The sequence below is a fragment of the Stegodyphus dumicola genome, chromosome 7 (genome assembly GCF_044657685.1).
Source record: "Stegodyphus dumicola isolate Sdum_Otavi_A_Nest chromosome 7, ASM4465768v1".
NCBI lineage: Eukaryota > Metazoa > Arthropoda > Arachnida > Araneae > Eresidae > Stegodyphus > Stegodyphus dumicola.
Genome location: NC_140774.1, coordinates 181,639,030 through 181,664,874, shown reverse-complemented (window position 1 = coordinate 181,664,874; position 25,845 = coordinate 181,639,030). Strand labels below are relative to the sequence as shown.

Genomic DNA, 25,845 nt, shown 5'->3' with positions numbered 1-25,845 from the left:
AAAATAGATTTAAATAACTCAGTTTTACACAAAGTTCTAAAATTATTTTTTATATTAAATAGTCTCACTTATGTTAAACACCTTCTCATTTTAGTCACAGGTATAAATTTTTGTAGAAATTATGAAATACAATGCGTTATAGTGTGAATATAATTTATTGCCCCTGTATATCATAAAAATACATACGTTAATCATTGTATTTTTACAGGTAGTTTTATAAGAAACATGCAGCGAAAAATTCTGGTTCATCAATGTATCTCCCACACTTTGAGAAAAATTGGGAATACAGAGATACACCAACTACAGTAATAAGATATGGATTAAATCTGTCAAATTACTTGATTTATTAAAAACAAAGACTGAGGAAATGCTAAAGCTTTCCTTTTGTTTGAATTAAAAGAGGTGATACAGAAAAGAATATTAATTATAATTTAATTAAATTTCAGAACTCGAAAGTGCACAAATGGCAGTGTAAACAGAACTGAGGCACAGAATAATTTTATCACGAATCATTTTCAAAATAATAAAGTACAGGTTTTTCACAGTTTCTTTCATTTGATAACTGTTGAAAAATCCAAAAACAACTTTTTCTATTTTGTTAATATATAAATAACTTTTGCAACTAACACAAGAAACTATTAATAAGCAATAAAATTAATTCATTATGATAAAGATCCATAAAATATTCTGACCCCTCTTCAAATTGAGACAGCATTCCAGTGAATGATCAGCAAAAGCAGTTACAAAGTACTTTAGACCCCCATCCAAATTACAAGACAGATCCTTTAACTAAATAAATTATTGATTATTAAGGCATGTAGAAAGAATTTTTATAAAACTATAATATGCATTACTGTAATTTATAAAAACTATCACATAAAAAATAACACAGTTCTAAACATAAAAAAAAAAAAGAAAAAGAAAAAAAGTACAAAAAACAAGTAAGCAAGTGAAAAGTAAGACAAAGACCCACAAAATACTGCTTGTCATTCAGGCCTCTTCAAATCATGATAACATCTTTATACTTGATAAGAAAAAATAGCAATATTAGTACTTCAGACCATCCAAAGTCAAAACCTTATACAAGTCAAAGATGAAAGGTTAAAAAGAATATTCCTCTCAAATGAGCTAATCATTAAGTGTTCAGTTACACAGAAATGTCAATAAATTATATTTATATCTAAAATGGACAATACATTAAAAAAGTTATAGCAATAAACTTTATTTAAACCTTTCCTTTTTCTCCAGAAAAATAAATTACAAGAATAATCTTCATTTTAAGTCTCATTTTTTTCCTGCGGTAAAGGAAGGACAAGGAATTCAAAATTTTAGTAATAAGTTCCCTTATTTTAAATCTGTCCCTTCCCTACAGAAAAAGATTAGCAGAATTAGAAATAAAATTTTTACAAATGTACACTGCGCCAAAAAAAAAAAATAAGGCAGTTCTATATCTCCCTTTCTACTGGGCCAATTGACAAAATTCAACTTGCAATTTTCATATCTCGAAAGTGCGACGTATGATATGTATTAGATTTATATATAACATTGTTCTAAAGTAGGTATTTTGACACAAAAATCGGACTTTTTCTGAAATGACATTCCAATTTTTTCCATATTTCAATTCTACGACTTAAATTATGCCTAGATATTAAATTTTGTAAAATTCGGTGCAAAATTTTAAAATTTATCTTGGGACTTTTTTTTTTCAGTCTGTGCCAACTTGGCTCACTCACCTTTCCAATTATACCCTCCTTTTCCAGGTGATCAACTTCATTTAGCTGGTCTTTTAATGTAAATGGTACTTGCCTAGCTCTACAAAATTTTGGTGAAACATTTAGTTTTAATTCAAGCTGAACCTCATAATTTTTTTATCTCCTCTAATTTTCCATCAAAAATCTCTTTATATTGTTCTAATAATTTATTTAAACTACTCTTTTGAATAGTTTAGTCTCTTGAGAGACAAATTCATGTTATCAACAGTCGCGTAGCTAGGGTGGAAAAGGGGGGACATTTGTCCCCGGGCGCAGCATCCAGGCGGCGCCAAATTGATGCCACAAAAATTTTTTAATGAAATGTTTCCCATTCATGGCACACAAAAAGGGGCACAAATTCTTCAGTTGTCCCCGGGCGCTGGAATCCTAGCTATGCCACTGGTTATCAACGTCCAATCTAAATTTATCTCTGAAACCCATTTGCAGCCAAATATTGTATCAAGGTTTTCTTTAACAATACAAATATTTAAATGTTTATTTTGAACTTTATATTATACATTAACTGTAGTAAATCCTAAAGGTATCAGTTTTTATCGCACGTACGGGTTCGTGTATTTGGAGTATCGAAACACATTTTACTGCCCAGTGCTTTTTCAAAACAGCTTTAAAATCATGCTTAGAGTCGTTGAAGAACTGCTATAAATACACTGAAACAACCAGCAACACAGCCTCCAAGCTATAACGATGGAGAAAGCTTCAAAGCAAAGCACCAGAGTACAGTTCCCGACTGTGCTCGTTCGTTCTCGGAACTCTACGTACTCTCGAGACTTTCCACGCTACAACTTGCGATGCACTCGACAATACATACTAAATTACAGCTCTTGACTCGGTTCAGTCGTTCCCAGAACTTAACACACTCCGAGATGAAACTCTACGATACACTGCCTCGCGATACACTAACAGACTCTCTCGATGCATTTGACAACTAAGTATGATGCCCTAGACTACGAGACATTCGCTCACTGACTTGACTAGGCAGTCTCTAACTGACTATCAACTCGCTAGATGAGACACTAACTCTCCGCGTACCAGCAGGGTTTATATAGCTTTTGGCTTGTGTTCGAGAACATTCTGGGCTAAACCAGAACTTCATTCCAGAAGGTTCTCAATCCGTCTATGGCATATCACCAATTTTTTCAGCAAATGGGTGATATATTGCAACCCTGCCTTCCCTTGCCATTTTCTGGCAACCCTAAACTTGCTTTGCTCTACTGCATCTCGACATTTCGTAACACTTTCGTAATTTTTTTAAGAAAAACACACAATTTACATAGCTTAGACATGGATTGGCTTATATTCAGAAACATACAATATTTATCTTTTACATGCCATGGGCATCTCTAAACATTTTATTCATTTCTTTCATCCTAAATGTTTTATTCATTTCTTTTTCCACTATTTAATCAAACATTTGAACATGAAAACTACTGTATTTTATGGTATGAAGCTACTATTAAATTACAAGACTCTTAAAATTAAATTTAATAGAGTTATTAAATTAATTAACACTCTATTATACATTCTTAATTATTCAAATTTATTTTCCCATTTAAAAATAACATTTTAGTTACCAATCTTTGAAATATTTAACTAAAAGCGGTTGATCTCAGACCACATCATTACCAAAAAGTCATCAGAGTAAAAACATTTTCATTCATATTTCATATTACAAATTAGCTTTACAGAAATACTAGAAATACTAGCTCTTTCAGTATGCTAGTATTTCTAGAATGCAAATTCTGTATGACTGATTCTGTGCACAAGATCTCCCTTTTTGAAAAAAAATTGACAGGAAGCTGTCTGTTCCTAATGACCACTGAGGTTTATTGTTTTTGAAAAACAATTCTGTTACAAAATGCAAATAATATTTATTCTATTTATATACAATAAATACACCACAATTCAATAACTGTGTACTAATATTTTATGTGAAGGCAAGATATATAAACGAGTTGCCAAGATTACTTCAATAATTCAAAGTTACCATGTTCAGATTAAAGTACTATTGTAGGAAATTCATCTAACTGCTTCCCTCCTGTGTGATCAATCCGAGATGTGCCTAAATCTGATGATAATGTACAGGATGACTCTAAAGTTAAAGTTCCTTCATTTATTTGAAAACAATCTGCAATGGTGAAATTCTTTTGTTTTTTCTTATATTCTTTATAGAAGTTTATTTGCTCACTCTTTCTTTTCTTCTTCACTTATTCTATACAGCTGCTGATACGAGAAATGAATCAAATATCTGATGTCTGAAAAGAAATGTGTGAACCTTCAATCCAACATCCATTCTGTAAAGTCTTTCTGATATCTTGTTTTAACCCCATTCTGGTACTTCATTAATAGAAGAATAAAGTTTAATTTTTTGGTTTCTCAGACAGTCTGTTAGAATGGATGATACCTTTATCCCGGAAGAATTTTATCATAACTGTTACTACATTAATACTTTTTTTTTTCTGTTTATTTGCAATTACATTACTGAATAACTTTATGCAAGGTGAAATAAAGAGATTACAGTATTTTGTGCTTTGGCGCATAATTTATTTGTTAATTGAAAAGTACCAAATTTTTTGTTGTTGGAGACTAAAGTCAATTTCATGAAGAAAATGTCATTCTAAAATAGTTTCCTAGAGTGTAAATTCTAATGAGGTAAATGTGTAAATTCTAATACAGCATGTGAGAATATTCTTAAATAATAAAAACATTAATTTTCATTTCATATTTTATCTTGAAAATTAACAGTAATTCAAAATGCATACTTTGTTTTAGTCAATTTCGGTGCTACTTTGGTAGACGGTTGCACAGATTTTGGTGATATTTCTTTTGGTAAGTAATATGACTTATGGTAAACCCATTGCTGGATAAGTTATTTATGGTAACCGATACTTTGTTGTCATTTTATTTAAAAAATAATGCATTTTATTATGCATAAATTCTGTGTTTTAAATATTATTTATGGCTTCTAAATATTAAAAATCAATTTAATTTTGCATTTTTATTTGAAATATAAATTTTACTGTTTATGATATTTTATGCAATTTTATGTTGTGGATGATGTAATCAATGATGTCACCTAACTTTAAAAGTAATTAGTTTTAATATGTATAAATTTAATCTAATGTTTAAACATTATTTATGGCTGTTAAATATTAAAATACAATTTAATTTTACATTTTTAAAAAACAAATGATTTTATTATGTATGATTACTTAAATAATTTTAATTCTAGGAGTGATGTAATCAGCTCTGATTGGTTATAGAATATTGGCGCATTAACAAAATTACTGACAATTTGTGCATTACCGCACCATTTTAAAATTTAATTCATATCTTCAAATTCCTTCAAAGATGAATGTTGTTATTGGTAAGTACCAAAATTATTGGTATCGGAATCAAAAAATTGTCCTTTGTACTTCAGGGAGGGGCGGCTAAAAGATCTTCGAAATCTTAAAAACAATATCTATTATTGAAGTTCAAATTTTTTTTGTTATTTTTAATTTTCATGATCCATTAATTTGGCTCCAAATTGCTTTATCTGTTTATATATGTATATATATATTTTTTATTCTTGCCCTTGATATTACATTTTTTTAATTTTTTTCATCGATATCTAAATTACGATTCCGATTTTTTTTTTTTTTTTTTTTTGTGTGTGTGGTACTTATCAATAAACGACAGGTTAAACGAATCAAAAAAAAAAATATAAGTACATATTTTTCTGTTATTTTATAATTGTATACTTCAATTTTTGTTAAAAATTTAATGCACTATTTTCAAAAATTGCTGAGATAATTGTCACATATGTTTTAATGTTAATTATATTCTATATAGCGTATTTTAAAGTATTTGAACTTAATAATATTCTAATTTTTTTTAAATGTTGGTATGATGGTTTTTAATTCGATATTCAATTTCAGTAATATTTTAATCTAATTAAACGTTGGCACAATAATTTTATAGCGGTGTTTTTATTCTCTTCTTTGCTATATGAAAGTAATAACTTAACTTTAGTATTTTATACTCATAGTAAATGTATTTATTTACACTTGCCTGCCATCTTAAAAAATGATATTTTCAACAAAAAATTAATCTATTACTTTTAATGATATTTTATTTATTTATTTATTTATTTTATTTATTTTTATTTTTATTTTTTTTATTTTTTTATTTTTTTTTTTTTTTTCCAAGTTTCCAATATTTTACTATGTGTAAAAACAGCATTTTTCTACCAAAGTAGTACCTCAATTTCTCATATCACTTAATATTAAAGCACACAAAGCCAGTTTTGCTAGAATTTATCCTGGAAAGGATTTTACTTCATAAAGTTTGTTTATTAGGATCCTTTCGAGTAAACAAATTTGGGAGCAACTTATGAAAATTGAAAAATTAGTCTGAGGGTTTAAGATAAACAAAATTTGAATTCAACTAGCAAAGCAATAATCAGATAAAAGCTATATAAAACATTTTCTCCAAAATACAGTTGATTAGTTAAGAGAAAAAGAAAATATGTAAACATTTACAATTTGGTGCTCCTTGCTTTTTTTGGAGATTCTTTTCCCGATGCCAAGATTGGCACCAGGAAAGCACAATTGGTTGATCTTTACATTACGGTAACTTGGCGATTTTTTGGCGAAAATTTGGCGACCAACTCCCCTACAGCAACCCTCTATTTTTTTTTCCCCGCCGCCATTTTGTCTTCACGAAGTAAAGACATGTTTCTTTTCTTCTTATCTACTGAACACTTCTTCCAACAATCTACTAGCCGAATTACACTTATGCTAGAAATTTTATCAAACAAAACTGCTTAATCATGACAAATATTCACTGCAAAATTCGGAAAAAGTGCACAATACCATACACCTTACGCGTTTTTCAAAATAACACATACACATAAACCATGTACACGCCGACTTATTTTTACTTAAAAAAACATCCCAGAATTGCACAAAAATGACATTGCGCACACTCTTCACTATATCCATGTACACTGCTTTTTTCTCATAAATTCGAAAAATTTCACGAAAATACATGACAATTTTCTCAATCTTTAAACCCGGTAAAAAGAACATATATGAAATTACCTGATCGCGAAAAAGTATTTACCCTTTACAAATATGAACATTTCCACATATAAAATAAATAAAATATCCAAAAACTTTTACCTCTAAATCATCTATTACATTATACACGTCACCAACGAATTCATACATGAAGCATTACAAATATTTATTATCAAATATTTAAATTATTTCCATGCACGTTTATTTCAACTTAAACGTACACCAAATTCCTACAAGTATAAAATTCACAAAATAACTATCATTTCATTAAAATATAATTAAATTCAAAAACACCACTTAAAATATACATGAGCACATACATTCAATTAATAAAAATTACCTTACAATCCTAATTACTTTAAACTAAATCATTGCTAATAACAATTTTCCCAATAATACCAAATTCCTTTCCACCTTACATTTCCAACAATGCATAAAAATAATTAAAAATACTAACTTACCTAATCTCCTTCAGAATCTTCATTACGTGGTGGATACACTTTTCTTCATTCTCTTTCAGAATCTTTAAAATCATACTTATCTTTCAAAATCTTTAAAATCATACTTATCTTTCAAAGCAAGATACCAGGTAAAATAACATAATAAAACATGTTTATTTCTCTCTCACACAACCTTAAAAAACATTTCTTACTATCCTTTTCAATACCACTAAATACCCATTTCGAATTCACTTTACTTACGGCCATGGGATCCAAAAATTCACAAACACTATTTCACACAACACAGAATAAAGCCAAATACAAAATTTCCAGATTTTTTCCCGATTTCCCCCCTTTTCCGATTAAAGAACCGTAATTCGTCCATTAATATCACATGACATATCCCATGATCTCTCATTTCCCCCACACAAAATAATGCGTAATCGGAACTCAGTACTGCTCACATTATTACCAAAGTCCCAGGTAGTAACCTTTATCGCCTCCAAAATGTCGCCAAACTACCAGTTACCGTAATGTAAAGATCAACCGCACAATTTCAAGACAGACATTAAACGAAACCAAAATAAGTTAAAAATTGCACAAACTCGGTATCCATATACACATGGATATTTTTTTTCAATTAAAAAAAATCAGAGAATTGCACAAACTCAGCACTGCACGCTGCCTTGACTTTGTCCATGTACACATCGATCTATTTTCACTTTAAAAAAAAGACCAGGAAGCTAAAATTAAGTTAAAACAAAAATGGGATTTCATCACCAAAATTGAAGAAAATTTGTTGCCATTTGAAGGAACACCCAATTCTACACCACAGCTGAAAACACTTTTAAAATTATATAATCAGCAACTAAATTCACGTTTTTCTGCCGGTGTTTCTCAAAATCTTAGTGTTATTTCCCTAAATCTTAGGGACTCAAAAAAAAAAAAAAAAAAGTAGTGTCATCTCTCATTAAAATCTATTTTAATCATTTATATACATAATTTTAGTGATATTTTGCAGTTTAATGTAAGCTTTCCCAAAATAGAGTTGCTAATGCTACTTGAAACACAATTAAATTAGTTTCCAAAAATCTTAATATTTTCTGATTATATAATGCAAAAATATGTTTACATGATAAGCAATAAAACTAAAATACAAGTTCAAAACTAGTAGATTTCCTCCTCCCACACATATTCACATAAATTTTATACACACAAAGAATTGAATTATGTGTATAAGATTATATGTAAATATATGAGAATTTAAGCAGTTAAAAAATTTGTGTACACAAATCTTATATTACTGAATACAATTCTAATCAGATTTCTAAAATTAACTAAAGCTTATGATGCTGTTTCAATAATTTGAAATATTACATCAGAAGCATTATCATTCAGCAAATTATATAAATTTGCAGAAACATGGGAAATTGAATGCACTGAAAGTTAGAATTAAGTTTCATATAATCTGAAACTGCTTGCAACTCAGCTCTAAAAAGGATGCAAAAATTCTTGAAATGCTGCAACTACTCATTTAAATAACGTAATATAAGTTTTAAAAAAATATCTTTATACACAGCATTTAAAGGATATAGTTCTTATTAAGCTTCAAAATTCTTAAAAAATTTGTACTTCATAAAAAAATTATGTTTCACAAGAAATGCCATACTTTCTGCTCTTGTATATACGTGTGTATAATATATTCTGTATTAAAATTACAGGTATCGGAATGCAAAGGCCTTCTCTCGGAATACAGCTGAGTTCGCACTTTTACATACACATTTTAACACAGAACCTGACTTTCGTAAGAAGATAAATAAATATATTTTACTTAGAAGAAAACCGAATCATGAAATATTTTGCAGCAATTAGTATGGAAAATTTGGCATTTACAGAAGAAAAAAAAAAAAATTGAGAATAAATTCAATTAATCAGGGATTTTTTACTAAAAGTTACCAAACATAATCAAGAACTGAGAATCTTATGGGAAATGTAAGAACTGGGAAATAAGTAAGAACTGAGAAATGTAAGAATAAGAAAGAGCAGAAAGTCTTATAAAAATAAGCCGGTGACTTACCGTGGAACAGACCGCAAATCAAAATTTGCTCCATTGCTCTCAGTTCTACGTCCGAACCAAATTTCAAGTAGCTTTTCAGTTCCTTCAAAAAAATCACAATAGTTCGCTTTCACATCCATCTTTACAACCTGCACAGAATTTTAAATTGAAATTCTTCCGGGAATACTAGCAGCCGCTTCAAGAGTTCTCTAATGAGCAGAAACAAATTTTCAACCTAGCCTTCTGTTGCCAGGTTGAATCGTATATATTATCGATATGACGTCATACATTATCAGCAGAAAACGTGAAAATACACGTGAATACAGTTTGCAAAGAAATCATCGCCCTCTAGTAGCAAGGTCACGAAAATAAAAATAACGCTGAAGAAGCAGTGCAATTGGCTTTCTGTTGCTGAAAACAATCTGCAAACGCTTGATGAAACTGCTAACAATCTGTACTCATGTAATATAAAAGCAAGTAATTTGGAAATGGTGTACAGTAAAAAAAGTAATACTGATTATTTCGTCGGTTATCACACGTCGGTTTGTTTCGGAAGAACAACTGTTTGGAACAATTTTTCTGCTTTGTCATAACAGCCAATCACCACAATCAAGGATCAAGGAAGTGCAATTTACGGAGTTCGTAGGCAATTACGCCTTTACCTCCACATCTTCAAAGGAAATTTAATCGTCCGAAAGAGGGTATTGTCAAATAAGGTAAAAATTTTTGATAAGCCGAATGACTTGGAGTAAGTGCCTTCACACTGAGTCAAATAAAAAGGCAAAAAACTCAGAAGGTCTTAATTTTGCGCCGAAAAAGGGCCAGAATAATTTAGATAGGGGCAGCCAGAAAATTTTGACTAGAAAAATAAAAGGTGAAGTTTCCTTGAACCTTGATAATCATTTTCTTTGCATACGTCAGGTGAAGGACACGCATGGGAATTCCGATGCGCGCTCTTCGAGGTGGGGGGGAGGGGGAACCTGTTTACAGGTCGAAAAAGTGGTTCTGTCAGTGATCAGCTGGGAGGGAGAAGTTTCATTTTTTGACCGCTATTCATTGCGGTTTTTAAAAGCCAAAAAGGACGCTGTTAAGCGCCTAAGAAAGTTCCTTCTTAGAGGAAGAGAGAAATTAAAGTTTAAAGAATCTTTATCAGTTTTAGAGAGAACTTTTTCAGTTTTATTTTAGTTGAAAGATTAGAGTAAGTTAAATCAGTCCTATCTGACTGTGATGTTTCTTGTTAAAGAAACGCTAAGGAGGTTCCTCGAGTTAATGCCGTGTGCATTAAAGAACTTTAGAGGCGGGGGGTTAAGGAACGAGAGGTAGTTATTCACGTGGTTATCAGTGTGCTCATATCTAGCCCGTTTAAATGGCAGAGCCGAATATTCCCTATTAAGTACCGCTCTGGGCCTTTTTCGGGAAGAAGCAACTGCAGGATCGTATACGGGTAGCATATGAAGCACAGGATTAGCGACACGTTGAATATTTTTGAAAAATTTTTCCGAAAGTCGCTGTATATAGCGATTAATGGGCATAATTTTGAGGTCGTTATGAATCTCTTCGTTCCGTACAAACCACGGAGCTTTTAGAATTTGCCGAAGCATTTTAGATTGAAAAATTTGGACATGTTTTCTGTTAGTCAGTGCGCATGGGCCCCATACGGGACACGCATACGTAAGAACCGGCCTAATCATTGATTTGTAGAGCAAGATTTTGTTATCAGTTGACAGGTCGCTATGACTAGCTAAGAGGGGGCGTAGGGCGGTTTTGACAGCTGTCGCACCCGCTATGATTTTCCGGATGTGAGGCTGCCAAGTTAATTTTGAGTCTAGTAAAACACCTAGATATTTGTAGGAAGAGACCCAGGGAATGGGTTCACCGAAGAGCATTAAGTTGGGTAAATTTGGGATCTTTCTTCGGATGAACATGGTGGCAGCACATTTTGCGACATTAATTTTGATTTTATACAGACCGAGCCAGAGTTCTAAGGTCGAAAGGTAACTCTGCAATTGTGAGATTACCTGGAGGGTGTTGGAGTGTTGAAAAATGATGGCTGTATCGTCTGCGTATAATGCAAGATCGATATTTGGGGCCTTAGGAATATCATTTACATAAAGGTTAAAGATTGCGGGGGCGAGGAGACTTCCTTGAGCCACCCCAGCATAGATTGGGCGGGGAGAGGAGAATTCGTGGTTAACTCGCACGCGGAAACTGCGTCCGGTCAAGTACGAGTTAATAATTTTAATGAGATGAGCCGAAAAACCAAGCCGCATGAGCTTGTAAATAATCCCGTCATGCCAAGTCCTATCAAAGGCTTTGGCAACGTCTAGATAGACAATTCCAGTTCTCTCTCGCTTACGAAAGCCTTCATGAATGAATTCCACTACACGGAGTAACTGGTGTACCGTGGAGTGTTTAGGTCGGAAGCCGAATTGTTCCGGGATTAGTAAATTTTGATCCCGACAGAATTCATTCAGGCGATTAAGTAAGACAAATTCATAGATCTTAGAGAGAGAAGATAACAGACTGATGGGTCTGTAATTGACGGGCAGGTTTAAATTTTGTCCCGGTTTTGGAATGGGAACGACTGCTGCAATTTTCCAGCAGTCGGGGAAATAGCTTCTCCTGAGCATTAAATTTATGAGGACCGTGATCCATACGATAAACATAGGGGGAAGTTTTTGATCATGCGATTCGAAATAGAATCTATGCCAGGTGCCTTGTCAGGTTTCAGTTTGTCAATGAAAACCATGACTTCAGAAGGGTCCGTCGGCCTGAGTTCAGATGTGGTAGGTTGTGTTAGAAAATCTTTAACCCGTGCTTGTATGCGCCCCTGTGTAACCGGACGGTTACAGTAGGAGTCGTGGTTTGTTGTGAATTGAGTTGCAAGGCTGTCAGCTATGACATTTGCCTTTTCTGAGTCGGTGTAGGCCATCTGCGCGCCATCGGTCGTTTGAAGGGGCGGAATGTGTGTTTTATGTTTGCGTAATCGGGCGGCTGCGCGCCAAATCGATTTGTCTTCAGTCGTTAGGGACTCAATGAATGTTTTCCACTCCGCTTGTTTTAATAAGCGGGTTTCGGTCCTTATCTCGTTCTGTATCTTGCGAAATTGGGCACGGATGTTGGGATCTCGTGACCTTTGCCAAATTCTTCGCAAGTAATTTCGCAGCTTAATTTTGAATTTAGTCTCAGATGGGAGCCTAGCACCTGGATGTTTACGTGGCTTTGAAGCCGCAGCTGTCGCTTCTTTCAGTAAAGACTCCAAACTTTTGATATGCCTGTCAAAGTCCGAATTGCTGGAAATTTTGATGGGAGGGAGTGAAGTTTTTTCCAAAATAAATCTAAAGTCGTCCCAATTTGTTGAGACTTGCTCCTCTAATTTTGAGTATCGATTTTGAATATCTAGGGATATCAAAACGGGGTAGTGATCAGAGTCCAATTCCTGAATCACTTTTATCTCATGCCGAAAGAATATGTTATAAAAGGCAGCCAGATCAAGAACTGCAGGGGATCCTCTATGAGGGTAAAAAGTCGGGAGGGTAGGAGCTATGATCTGTACATGGTTACTCTGGCACCATGAATTTAGACTAATACCATACCTGTTCCTGTTAGAACAAAACCATGCGGTATGGCGTGAATTTAGATCACCAGCAATTATTAGGTGATTTGAAATATTCAAAATTTTATCAAAATCACTGACAGGAAAAGCTGGCCTTCCACGTGCTGTAGACAGTGGAGGTAAATAGGCTGAGACTATTGTCAGCGGGGAGGAATTTTGAATGAAAATTTTGATGATTGTCGCTTCCAAAAAATTTAAATCAGGGGGCGGTATCATGTGGTGCTTTAACGAACGCTTCACATAGATACAAGTGCCGCCACAGGGATTTCTGCCCTGTGACACCCTGTCAGTACAATAAATGTCATAATTCCCAATTTTGGGAGTATTCCCTGGGGTAAGGTGAGTCTCTTGGACTAAAAACACGTCAATATCGTGCTCTACTACAAAATCACGAACTTCGTGAAATTTTGGAGTTAAACCATTGGCGTTCCATGTGCAAATGGTCAGTTCTCTGATGGTGTTTGAACTGTTATTTATACAATTGAATTTTATGCCGTTGTTAAAGGTTCATCACTGAAAAACAGAAGACATGGGTCTAAAAAAGCCTAATTAGGTTGAAAGCTCAACATAGCTTTCATAAATATAAAATGCCCTCATTAAAGCATCTGCTTGCCTGAGTTTAGGCATTGCTTTTTTGAAGGCAAGGAGCAGAATATGCTTGTCTACCGCTGGGTCGCGGGAGATTTCAATTAAGCATTTTAGTGTAGATGAGAAGACGTCGTCTGAATCATTGCTACACTCTGCTGTGGCTGACACTGCTGGGGCTGCAGGGGCTTCTGCAACCGGCAGTCTTGGATTCGTGGATTTGAATCCGTGCTCAGTGGTGTTCTTCACCATCTGTGCATAAGATGGTGAACTGACGTTGCTCGGGGGAGCAGGCATGGGACGTCTTGTCTCAGCATTTGCTGGGGGCTTAGAAGAACCCTGAGGGGGGGGCTGTTTGAGCAGCTGCCCTAGTCCTAGGCGCGGAATTTTTACCGCGAGCCCGTTTGTTGCCTGGGTATCGGGGACAAGATTTGTACGAAGCTGGGTGATCTCCACCGCAGTTGCAGCAAGTGGCTGGTACATCTAATCCTTTGGTACACTCACGTGCCCAATGGGGTCCAGAGCATCTGACACAACGGATTGGAAGGGTGCAGAGTTCCGAAGAATGGAAAAAGCCCTGGCACCGAAAGCACTGAGTAGGGCCCTTGCGGCCGCGGTAACGCTCAATGCTGATCTCTGTGCCCCACATGTCAGTGGCGGCAAACAGATGATCGAGGAAGGGGTGAGGGATAACTTGTAAATATACAAGTGGCATTGGATGTCTGGAGCCAGGCTGAGTAAGCCGAACGATGCGATGCACTTTAAATCCCATCGCCTCAACTTCCTCTTTGATATCCCCGATTTCAGTTTCAACAGGGAGGCCTCTGATAACAATTTTGACTGGCCGGTCCTGCTTTAAGTCAAAAGTTTTGAACTGGATGCCGGCTTGCTTCATCCAGCGGGTAACCTCCCTGAACTCCAGCTCTGTCTGAACAAAAATTTTGAGATAAGGTCCAGTCAGGATGCTCCGTAAGTTTGGGGCAATTTCTCTCATGAAAGACACTTGCGTCTTCCAGTTTTTGCTGCTTTTGAAATGAATTGCCGGGATCTCAGACTGCGGTGGGGGGGGGGAACGTTCCGTGCCTGCTCGGAGTTAACTCCCTCACTATTATTTGCAGTAACAATTTCTGCTTCATTAGAATGCTCATTGATTAATGAGTTTTTTATTTTCTCGTACTTGTTAGTACTCCTCTCCTTTTTAGGAGTAGCATTTTTTTCAGTGGCTGTCAATTTAGAATTTGGAATAGCACTATTTGTATCTTTAGCGTTCAAAGCCAAATCATCTATTGTAAGATCCACAATAGGCGCCTTCCCTTACTTTCGAGCCGCGGGGGTGATAAACCCGTCTGAGTCGATTGTCTGCGTCTTTCGCTTCCGCGATGACGTCGACTGGACTGGAATAGATGCCTCGTGCTTGCAACAAGCGTCTAGCCCCTCAGACGCTAGTTTCCTCCTGGTTCCTCCCTGAACATCTGCGCAGATTATTGCGCATGTCGTCATTTCCCTGAAGGCGCCTCGTATTTACTGGCCAAGTACTTCTGTTTCCTCAGAAGGTATTTTTGATTCTAAATCGAATCAAAATTAGGAAGGAGTAAGATCCTTGAGCGATAATTCAGTATGATAATTCTGGTTGTGTTGTGAGTGATATGGTTCGTTGTGCAAATGATTTTAGTATAGCTCAGTGATTTTGTTTGCCGTGATTGTTTAAAACTTTCAACTATAGATACAATTTGAAACGCGATGCGTATAAATTTCATTACAATAATACTACATTAATTGAGTCTCTGAAAACTGAGAGTTCTAATAGTATGGTTGATTGTGCAAATAATTTTAATGTGGCTGAGAGTAATTTTGTATGCTCTGATTACTTAAAAACGTACCAAAATAAATGCAGTTTGAAACGGCATACCAACACATTACACTCTAATAATACTACATTAATGATTCTTTAAAAAGTGGTCGATCACCAAGCTACAAATGTGAGGACTGCCATCTGAAATTTAATGACATAAAAAATTGTAAATATCATCAAAATAAAATTCATACTTCTAACAGGTAATTATGTGTGTCCTGTATGTTATGCTAATTTTGAAAAGCGAGAAATAATATTTCATTTCAATAATGTTCCTGATGTTGATTTGAATCATACTGAGCTAGAATTTAATTCATTTAATGATTTTTTGGCATGGAAGGCAGAAATTGAAAATTATATGAAGACAAAATTTCTTATGGAGTAGGCATATTTAATATACATGGTGTAATGCCACTGTTTAAGAAATTTTATATCAGAAAGTAAAGGTTTGCGTCACTTAAAAATCGTTAATAGCAATAAAATAAATGCATATTGCCCAGCTGCATTAAAAGTAACAGAACATACAGATGACAAATGTGTAGTGTCATATCAGAAAATACATATTGGCCATTGGAATGATTTAGGTCCCTTATTTTTAACAACAGATGAAATAAAAAATATTGCATCAAAGATAGCAGCAAAAATTTCTCTGGATAATATTTTAGATGAAATTAGAAATTCTCTATGAGATGCTGGGCTTCAGAGGGTTCATTTACTTGCAAAACAAGATTTACATAACAGTAAAAATCTTTCAATTTGTCTTCTAATTTTGTTAAACATGAAAATGATTAGGTTTGTGTAGATACGTGGGTACCTCAAATGCAAAATCCTGAACATCCATGTATTTCATTTTATAAAACCCAGGGATCAAGAAAGCATGAGTGAATATTGTACACAATATTCATTTCTAAAAGGAAATGATTTTGTTTTGATAATGATGACAGAAGCACAAAGAGAGATACTGAAAAAATTTTGTTCTGGCTTGTATATGTATTGATGGTACACATGGGGTGAATGCATACAGATTTCATAACTTTACTTACAATAGATGATTTACACCAAAGATTCCTGTGTGCATTTTTAATTTCTAATCGATGTGATCAGCCAGTGCTAACATTTTTTTTTTTTTTCATGTATTAAAGAAAACGTTGGGCAGATACAACCACAAATATTTATGTCTGATATGGCTGAATCTTTTTTTAATGCTTGGGAGTCTGAAATGGGTTTACTACAGAAACGTCTTTTTTGTGCATGGCATATTGATAGAGCCTGGAGAAACAATTTTTAAAAAAATCAATGGTGTTGGAAAACAGGCGAAAACATATAAAATTATTAGATCTCTCTTAGAAGAACAAGACATTCATACTTTTCATATACTGACAGAAGCAGCAATAAAATTACTTAAGATCCTGACACTATTGCATTTGCAAATTACTTTGAAACATATTATTTACAAAATACATCTAGCTGGCCATACTGTTATAGACTTCACAGTGGTGTTAACACAAACATGCACATCGAACGAATGCACCGATCATTAAAATATATTTGCAAAAAAATTTAAGAGATTGTATAACACTATATATGGTATTACGAAATTTGTAAGAGATAAAATGATTAATCGCTTAATTACAGCAAATAAAGGTAAATTAACAAGTAAGATTTGGTATTTAAGAATCAGACAGAAAACAAATGAAACACTATGTTTATAAGTAATACAGAATGAGAATGGGTGGTCTGTTTCATAAACACATAATACAGAAATATACACTATACATGAAAGTAACAAAACTTGTACATGTCACATACAGTGCACCGAGTGTAATATATGCATTCGTTGATATGTATGCAGCTGTTGTAGATTAATTCATCAGTTTGTAGATATATTAGGTATTTTTGTGGAAGCAAGCAAGATGAAAACTATTCAACGCTTTCGCCAGGAATCAAACCGCGGACCTCTGGATACACATCACACCATGAAGGCATGCCAAGAAGGTGGGAGAAATATTTTATCTCCCCCTTTTAAAGGACGACTGGAGTTTTTATGGGACCTAATCACTAAATCCTGGGTGTGGAGGACAGTCATCTAACACCCTTTTAGTTCGAGCGCCACTGTACAGACATTAGAATTTTACATTGGAAGCAAGAGAGATTGAAAAATTAGCAATGGCTTCGCTAGGAATTGAACCGCAGACTTTTGGAATATGCGCCCAGTGTGCAGACCACCACACCAAGAAGGTGAGAGAAATACCTTATATGTTAGGTGGAGTATGTGCAAGCACACTAGAAATACTGCTACTTATTAAATACATTACTTATATCAGCACACTAGAAATATTACTACTTATACTACAACTACAATGCATAATAAATTATCCACTTAGTATAGATGATGAAAATGAATTCTGAATTAAGTAGCCAAAAAAAAAACAAAAAAAAAAAAATTGCAGACCCTCTCACTGGAACACAGAAAGAATGAACTAACATATTTAGAATTAGTAGATTCATTAAAATCTGACAAACAATGTGATGTGGAACACAGAAAAAATGAACGGTTAATCTTTGGATTATGGTAACTTGGCGAAAATTTGGCGACCAACTCTGCTACAGCAACCTGCTAGTTTTGTTTTGGACGCCATTTTGTTTTCACGAAGTAAAGGCTTTTTTTTACTTAACATTTTTTCCAACAATCTGCTAGCCGAATTACGCTTATACTAGAACTTTTGTGGAACAAAAATGTTTAATCATGACGAAGATTAGGTGCGAAATTAAGAGAAAGTGCAGAATCGCCCGCTGCTTGCCGCGTTTTTAAGAACTGCACATACACGGTATCATCCATGTACATGTCAACCTATTTTCACTTTAAAAAAAATCCCAGAATTGCACAAAAATGGCATTGCGCACACTCTTGACTTTATCCATGTACACTGCTAAAGTCTTAGCTAGTAACTTTTATCGCCTTACCAAAATGTCGCCAAACTACCTGTTACCATATTCCAAAGATTAGCCGAATGAACTATAACAAACATGTTTAGAATTAGTAGATTCATTAAAATATGACAAACAATGTGATGTGTTAAACAAGATTCTAAAATAAGCACCACTACAACTAGAAGCTGCTGATATGTTAAATGCGCAAGAAATACATTTCCCAAACTGCTAATAAAGATATTCCACCTAATAAAAATATAATACCCAAAAGATTCTCAAATACAAAACGAAAAATTAATTGACAAAAACTTCTACAGTAATTTCACAGAATGAAGACAAAAATACAGTTCTAAAAATTATTTTGGATCACAAAAATTTTACACATAATTTCACTGAAGAAACTTAACACATCTAGTGAAAAATATATACAGTGGCTCCCAAAAGTTTTCGTATACTTATGATTTTCATTGAAATAGGGTTCTATCCATTAATTTAAAGTAAACTTTCTGAATGAGATTTTAATAATAAGATCTATAATATCTTCGTAACAAAATTACATGAAATATTTTTAAAATATAGCAAAACTTTATTTTTAAGAAATTAATAATAAGAAAATGATAAACAATCTCACAAAAGTCTTCGTACACTGAAATATTTTTGCATAAAATCAAAATTAGAATAATCAATTGCTTTTTTTTAATTTTTACATTCTGGTGGAATTTAAAAAATTGTTTACTGTTTACTTCATAATATTCTATTTATTATTGAAAAATAGGTCGCAGTCATAAAGAAATTACAGCATTCGAAAATTGATCATAAATAAATTTGCAATATCAATATCATAATATTAAATAAATTTGCAATATCAATAAATTAGTTAATTTACCCCATTCTACAGTGCAGTATGTGATAAAACGCTTTAAAGAAGAAAATTGGACTGAAAGCAAGGTAAGAAAAAGTCGACCGAGAAAGTTAACTAAACGTGATGAGGGATTTATTCTTAGAAAATTTGTAAAAAACCCGCGTTTGAGTTCTGTAAAAGTTTCTGAAGAATTTAATGATTTCACCTGAAACTATTCAACGAGTTCTCAGAGAAACTGGATTACATGGGCGTTCTACCCGTAAAAATAATTTTGTTAGTGAGAAAAACAGAAAGCTTAGGCAAACAGAAAGCATTCGCAAGAATCAATGATAAATACACCCGAAACGTACTGGAATAATGTCCTATTTGCTGACGAAAGCAAATTTAACATTTTTGGTTCCGATGGTCGAATAACTGTATGGAGAAGAAAAAATGAGGAACTTCATTCTAAGAACTTAGTTGGAACAGTTAAGCATGGCGGTGGAGGTGTTCTTGTGGGGGGGGGGGGCATGACAGCATCAGGACTAGGTAATTTGGTATTTATTGATGGCATAATGAATCATTCTTTTTATTTAAATATTTAAGAGACAATTTAAAATTATCAGCCCAAAATTTGGGTATTGGAAACAACTTTATTTTTAATCATGATAACGATCCTAAGTATACGGCTCTCAACGTTTGCCAGTAGTGTCTCTATAATTGTCCACAGGTTTTGAAAACACCACCTCAGTTGACAGATTTAAACCCCATAGAACACATTTGGAAAGAGCTGGAGGTTAGAATACGAAATCACAACATCAAAATGAAAAGCGAACTCAAAACAGCCATGATGGAAAGAATGGGTGAACATTGATACAGAAATTACCCCCCCCCTAAAAAAAAATTAGTAAAATCTATTCCCAGGTGTTTGAAAGCTGTTGTGGATGCTAAAGGATATCCTACTAATATTAATTTAACGAAAAATGAAAACATTTACTAATATGTCAAGATTTTTTTTTAAGTGTACAAAGACTTTTGTGAGATGTTTGTCATTTTTTGATTATTAATTTCTTAAAAATGAATTTTTGCTATATTTAAAAAATATTTCATGTAATTTTGTTACAAATAGATTATAAATCTTGAACATTGTGAGTCTCATTCAGAAAGTTTACTTTTGATTAATGGATAGAGTCCTATTTCAATGAAAATCATAAGTGTACTAACACTTTTGGGAGCCACTGTATTTTAACAATAGTCATTAGTACCTATTCACAATTCCTTTTGTCCATTTTTATGATCTAAAATATCATCTTTCAGCTGCCTGTAAGTGAATGAAAATCGTAAAAACAACCTTGTATTTAGCGTAAGTATAGTGAAACAATTGATTTCGAGGGCAGCTAAAGGTCTCTCATCATCAGGAGAAAGAAATACCTAGAAAGAAGAAAATAAAGGAGAAGGAGTCTCAGAAACACGTGGTCCTTATCAGCACTGCACGTGGTTATAACTGTATTTTTAATCAATGTTGCACTGGCCGCCTACTTTTACTGAGCCAGGCTATCTGATCAAGCATAAAGGACAAGAAAAATTAGAGAAGTTAAAATAGGGAGCGAGGGGAAAATGCACCTTCATGCTCAAAATCTGAACATCAAATAATGAATGCCTGTATGTGTTTTATATGTGTCAGATGATATTTTTTTCTTATTTATATAATACACTCTCATTCTTCAGAACTTCTCTTTAATAATAAGATAATTCCAACTCTGATCCTTAAAATGATCAGGAACAGATGTAGAAGGTCAGAACAGGGTTTTGAACCTTTATCTCATGTCCTCGTGATAGGCTGATGTATTCTGTGATTAATGAGTAAGTCTATTTTTGTTCATCCTCCTTGCATTACTGTCTTCCTTCCCCCCCCCAAGTTCAACAATACCAAATATTTTCCATATAATCAATCATTCATTGACTTTTATACTATTCAGTCAATAGATTATTACCAAACGTTTTAATGTAGATAAATATATTTTGGAGAAACTGAGTCAATCCCAAATTTGAACAGTAAGCAATATTTTCTACTATTTCATATTTGTCAAGTTTTTTATTTTCTAATTATTCAACCCCATGTTCATTCACATGTTGTGCACTGGCCATTTTATTATGTGTAGAATTGTTTAAAATTAACTGAACATTGTAACAATCTCATCACAGTTTTTTGAATTGCCACATGCTGCTACATTTTTATTTTGGGGTTTTAATTTTTAATAACATTAAATAATAGAAACCTTAAGTTTTTTTTATACTAACTAGCTTTATATACCTGGTGTGTACCTTTAATAAGGCTTACTTGTACATTATATAAACTTGTATTTTATGCCAATCAGTCCCCCTCCCCACACATGTTGATGTCAGCATTTATTCGTATTCCTTACATTTTACAGCAATAATTCATAAGTTTGTCTTATGGATATCTGATGTGTGAAGGAATATGTGAAGAACACGTTTCCCCCCCCTTCGGGGCCGAATTTTGAAAACGTTTGAAATTGGTTTTTAGGTATTCATATTCCATACATTTTAAAGCAATAACCTTATGTACATGTTTCTTCCTTACATGAAAAAGCATAAAAACACGTTTTGCCCACCGAATCTTAAAAAATCGCTTCTTAATGACATCTTCGGTACAAAAGGAATAAGCTCCTAAGTTTTGATATCTGTATCTCTAATAGCTTTGGGCTGTAGGTGAATAAATCATGAATTCTTCCTTTATGTAAAGATTTATAATAAAACATCTGAACAAATAAATATGTATACCAATTAAAAAGAAAACTATTTCATAAAAACTAACTAAAGAAATTAATTTACACTCAGTAATGCGCACCCAGTTCGTAACGTTTCAAACACACGGCATTTTAAAAAAAATCGGCTTTGACCACGCCGAGCTCCTTGGAGTAAACAAGCTGCGCGTGAATCTGCGCAAATGATCAGGGAGGAATCGGGAGGAAACTAGTATCTGAGGGGCTAGACGCTTGTGTGCTTGCAAGGATCTTCTGCGGATTGAGCGGCGGCCATCTTGGCTAAGCGCTCGCTCTCCAATATATTTAAAAATTCCTCTCTGGTTGAGGGAAGATGAAAAATTGGAACATCTAGAGCGTTAGCAATGTCATTAATCTTGTGAAAAAGTGACTTACCCGCCCGGTCGAGCTGGTCATATCCATTAGTGTCCAACGGAGAAGGAGTCCGCTTCATGAAGCTCTTCTGTCTCTGGATAGCTTCAAACTGCTGCTTCAGGTCGTAGAACTGTATTACGAGGTTCATGCGCTCGTCATCTGGCGACGCCGATTGCACAGAGGGAGCCTGATCCCTTACTTCATTCATTTCCTGGTCAGTAATATTATTACTATCACAAAAACTCTGAGAATTACCCTGCGTTGGCGGGAGCTCGTTACACGAGCGACCGTCACCCTCGCTGTCCATCCTCGGAATCCCAATCACCACAGATCGCTCTGGGGTTCCCCATTACGAAAAAGCTGATAGCATTCGAAGCTGATAGCTGATTGGTTGAAAACGAACAACCTGCAATTTTTTTGGAAATGAAGGAAAAAGTCGCGCGTCTTTCTTTCAATAGTAATAAACCAGGCAGAAAAATTGTCCGAAACAGTTGTTCGTGTGAAACAAACGCCGTGTGATATGGGTACTTACGGTTCCAAAAATACACAACTAACTTTCCGTAAATTTTTAATCTAAAGAGTAAATTAAGAAAGTATTCCTTTGGATCTCACGTTTTCATTAACCGAAGAGAGGAATGGATTAGAATAGCGGCCACAAACTCAAACTGCATGCGCACCGCATGCAAGATCTATAAGCAGCTGGTGGACTAAAATCTTTTTTAACAAAATAAAAAATATTTAAATAAATTTTAGATTTTGCTTTCTGAATAGTTATTAAAACATACTTAACAGTAATTATAATACCGCAAAGTAAAAAAAAAAATTATTTTATATCGGAAATCTTGGGAATCTATAACTTTTCTGGTAGAAATTAACTTTCCTATCGGTAAAGTTTGGTATCAGCAAGACATTTTTGTTAGTTTGTTATTTAAATATATACTGATAACTAGATGTTAAATTTTTAGACATTTATTTAAGATATTTCTAACAGGTTTAGTTAATTATTAAATAACTTACTTCAGTTGATTAAAAATAAACAAATCCTGAAAACTTTCTGAACTTGAGAAAATTTACCAAGTGGAATATAGCTTGAGAATAAATAGTAGTAATTAATATAATAGTAATTATATTAATAATTATTATTATATTATTTACTACTATTTATATAATAATAATAATATTTGTTTCCTCTTATTAAATTTTTCTTCAACGCATAGATAAAAATACATAGCTTTGTATATAAATAATTATAAACTTCTTTATTCTTTACTACAGCTTAACACTTGATGTCCTTTAGTTTCTGATAAAGTTTGTAACTTTGAAGATAAATTACTAGACATTATCTTTATCACAGATTGTAGATACTCATAGGTCAAATGGATCCCTTTCTTGTTCAAATTTAACTGGAAAGAAAGCTGTTCACTTATAAATGTGTTCCCAAACAAAGTGATTATTTTTATTGCAGAAAGATGCAATGATAGAAATATGAATAAAAGTTAATGAAATCTGTATCTTCAAATAAGATTTATATCACTTTGTAAATTATATTGCTCCATTTATAGATTTTCTAGTGCATTATTCATTTTCGATTTTAATGATAATGAAAATAATGCAAATTCGAACATTAAATAAATAAATCTTGAAAACTTTGTAAAAAATGCACGATTGAAATATAGAGATTTCGCAGGGTGACCACGATGGTGGTGGTGGGGGGTAAGACGTGTTTGTCATGAGCTCCGCACCAACCACAGCGAACGACGCGAAGCCGCAAGTAATGGCTGGCAACCCACCCGACGCTACCGTCATGGATACTTCGATGTCTTCGGACTCGGCGGTCCCTGTCTCTTCTACTAATTCCAGCCATTCGGATCCAGATCTGAACCCAGATGATATTCTAATGCAGATAAAGCAACTTTATCTCCTCAAAGCCCGATTTACGGACCTGGAGCAGAATTTGAGCCGCGCCAGGAGGACCACGCCACTTGCTAGCTTCGACATGAAGTGCGTCAAACAGGAATCACAGGTAACGCTTTTATCTCTGACTATTCTTGCTAAGCGTCTAAATTTGCCTCTCTTTGCCATTCCACCTACTGAGGATGAGTGTATCCAAAAATTGTTAAATTCGGCTAAGGAAATTAGCGATGCCTCTGTTAAAGAAAATAATGTTCAAAAACCTATTTCGGCCAAAACCCAAAATTCTAAGCAAATTCTAAAGCCCGGAAAATTACATTCGGAAAAACTAATTGCTAGCACTAAAAAAATTCAAAAATTATCGATTAACAGCAGAGAAAATAATGAATCTCCTAGGATTAAAAAAAATTAGAAAAATAGATGTTGAAGGTTTTCAGCGGCCTCCTCGCCATCTTGTTTCACGAGGTGAGCCAAAGCAACGCCACCTAGACTACAAAGCCGGAATACTGGTGTGAGAACAAGGCCAACTTATACTCAAGGCCTGCCAGTGTGAAAATATTCTTTTGTGTTTTCGGTTGCCTGCGTGATATTCTTACTGACCGCAAGATGGCGCTACAATTCTGCTACACTTTGCGATGTTTACAAAATTCGGAAAAGTACCAAAAACGAATTCTGTCTTGTTATATGCAAAGTTTAAAAAATATTAATCTATAGTAGTGAGATATTGTTGATTTCTTATTAGTAAACATATTTTAATTAGAATGAAAAAATGGAATTTTAAGCTATCTCACCTTTTTTTTTTTCACACATAAACACCAGCTATTTGATCTCGATTTTAATTCCTGCTTTCATCTAGACATGCGCTATTCTGAATTGTACGCATTACAACTATTTACTCTAATTTAAAGGTAATTCAGAGTATACACCTTATTTTTTAATTATTTATATAGTAAGAAGTTAACAGATAGCTTCAGATCATGTACTATTTCAGTGAAAAATTTTCAAAATATTTCTATCGGCTGTACTGGGCCAAAAAGTAATTTAGTATCCCCTATGAAAGATGTAATTAACATATTTTGGAGTAAAAATATTAAAGAGATTAATAAATTAAAATATTAAAGTAAAAATATTACTTAAAGAGATTAAATTTTACATACTGAAGAATTTTTTTAAATTATTAAATAACTGTTTTTAGAAAATCTTAAACAATGAAGATTTTGATCTCTGTGCAGTATTTGCATTGCAGACATTCTAAAAGTATTAGCCCCCCCCAAAAAAATGTCTTACTGTGGCATAGATTTTGAATGAAACTCAAACCCAAAGTTGCTTTTTTGACTAATTTTAATATTACACAGGTGTGTTTCTCTTCACTTTCATTTGTGTTCTAAATTTCATTGATGTTAACATTAAGAAACTAGTAATTGAATTAAGTGCATTGCAGCAATTTACATTTTCAGTGTTTTAGAGAAACTTCAATTTTTCAAATGAAAATAATGAAATTTTTGATAAAGCTATTGATCAAATCAATCTGTTTGTTATAAATAAAAGAGACACAGACATCATAAAATATATTTTAACAGCACACAAAAAAATAACTCTCATAATTACAATATATGATTG

General features: G+C 33.6%; 1 protein-coding gene across 5 annotated transcripts in view; it reads right to left on the bottom strand.

The window, feature by feature from the left end:
* SamDC (S-adenosylmethionine decarboxylase) overlaps window positions 1–25,845 on the bottom strand; it is a 79,920-nt gene that overhangs the window by 29,882 nt on the left and 24,193 nt on the right. The window contains exon 1 of one of the 5 annotated variants that reach the window (XM_085821144.1): window positions 22,336–22,602. The exons of 1 other annotated variant lie outside the window; for it this stretch is intronic. Coding sequence is in view for 2 of the 4 variants with exons in the window: in XM_085821139.1 (XP_085677265.1) it covers window positions 9,350–9,468 (119 nt within the window). In the remaining 2 variants the exon portion in view is untranslated. Of the gene's footprint in view, window positions 1–692; window positions 731–9,349; window positions 9,656–22,335; window positions 22,603–25,845 lie in introns of those variants that run through there. 3 more of the 5 variants (XM_085821139.1, XM_085821142.1, XM_085821141.1) reach the window with 3 other exon arrangements.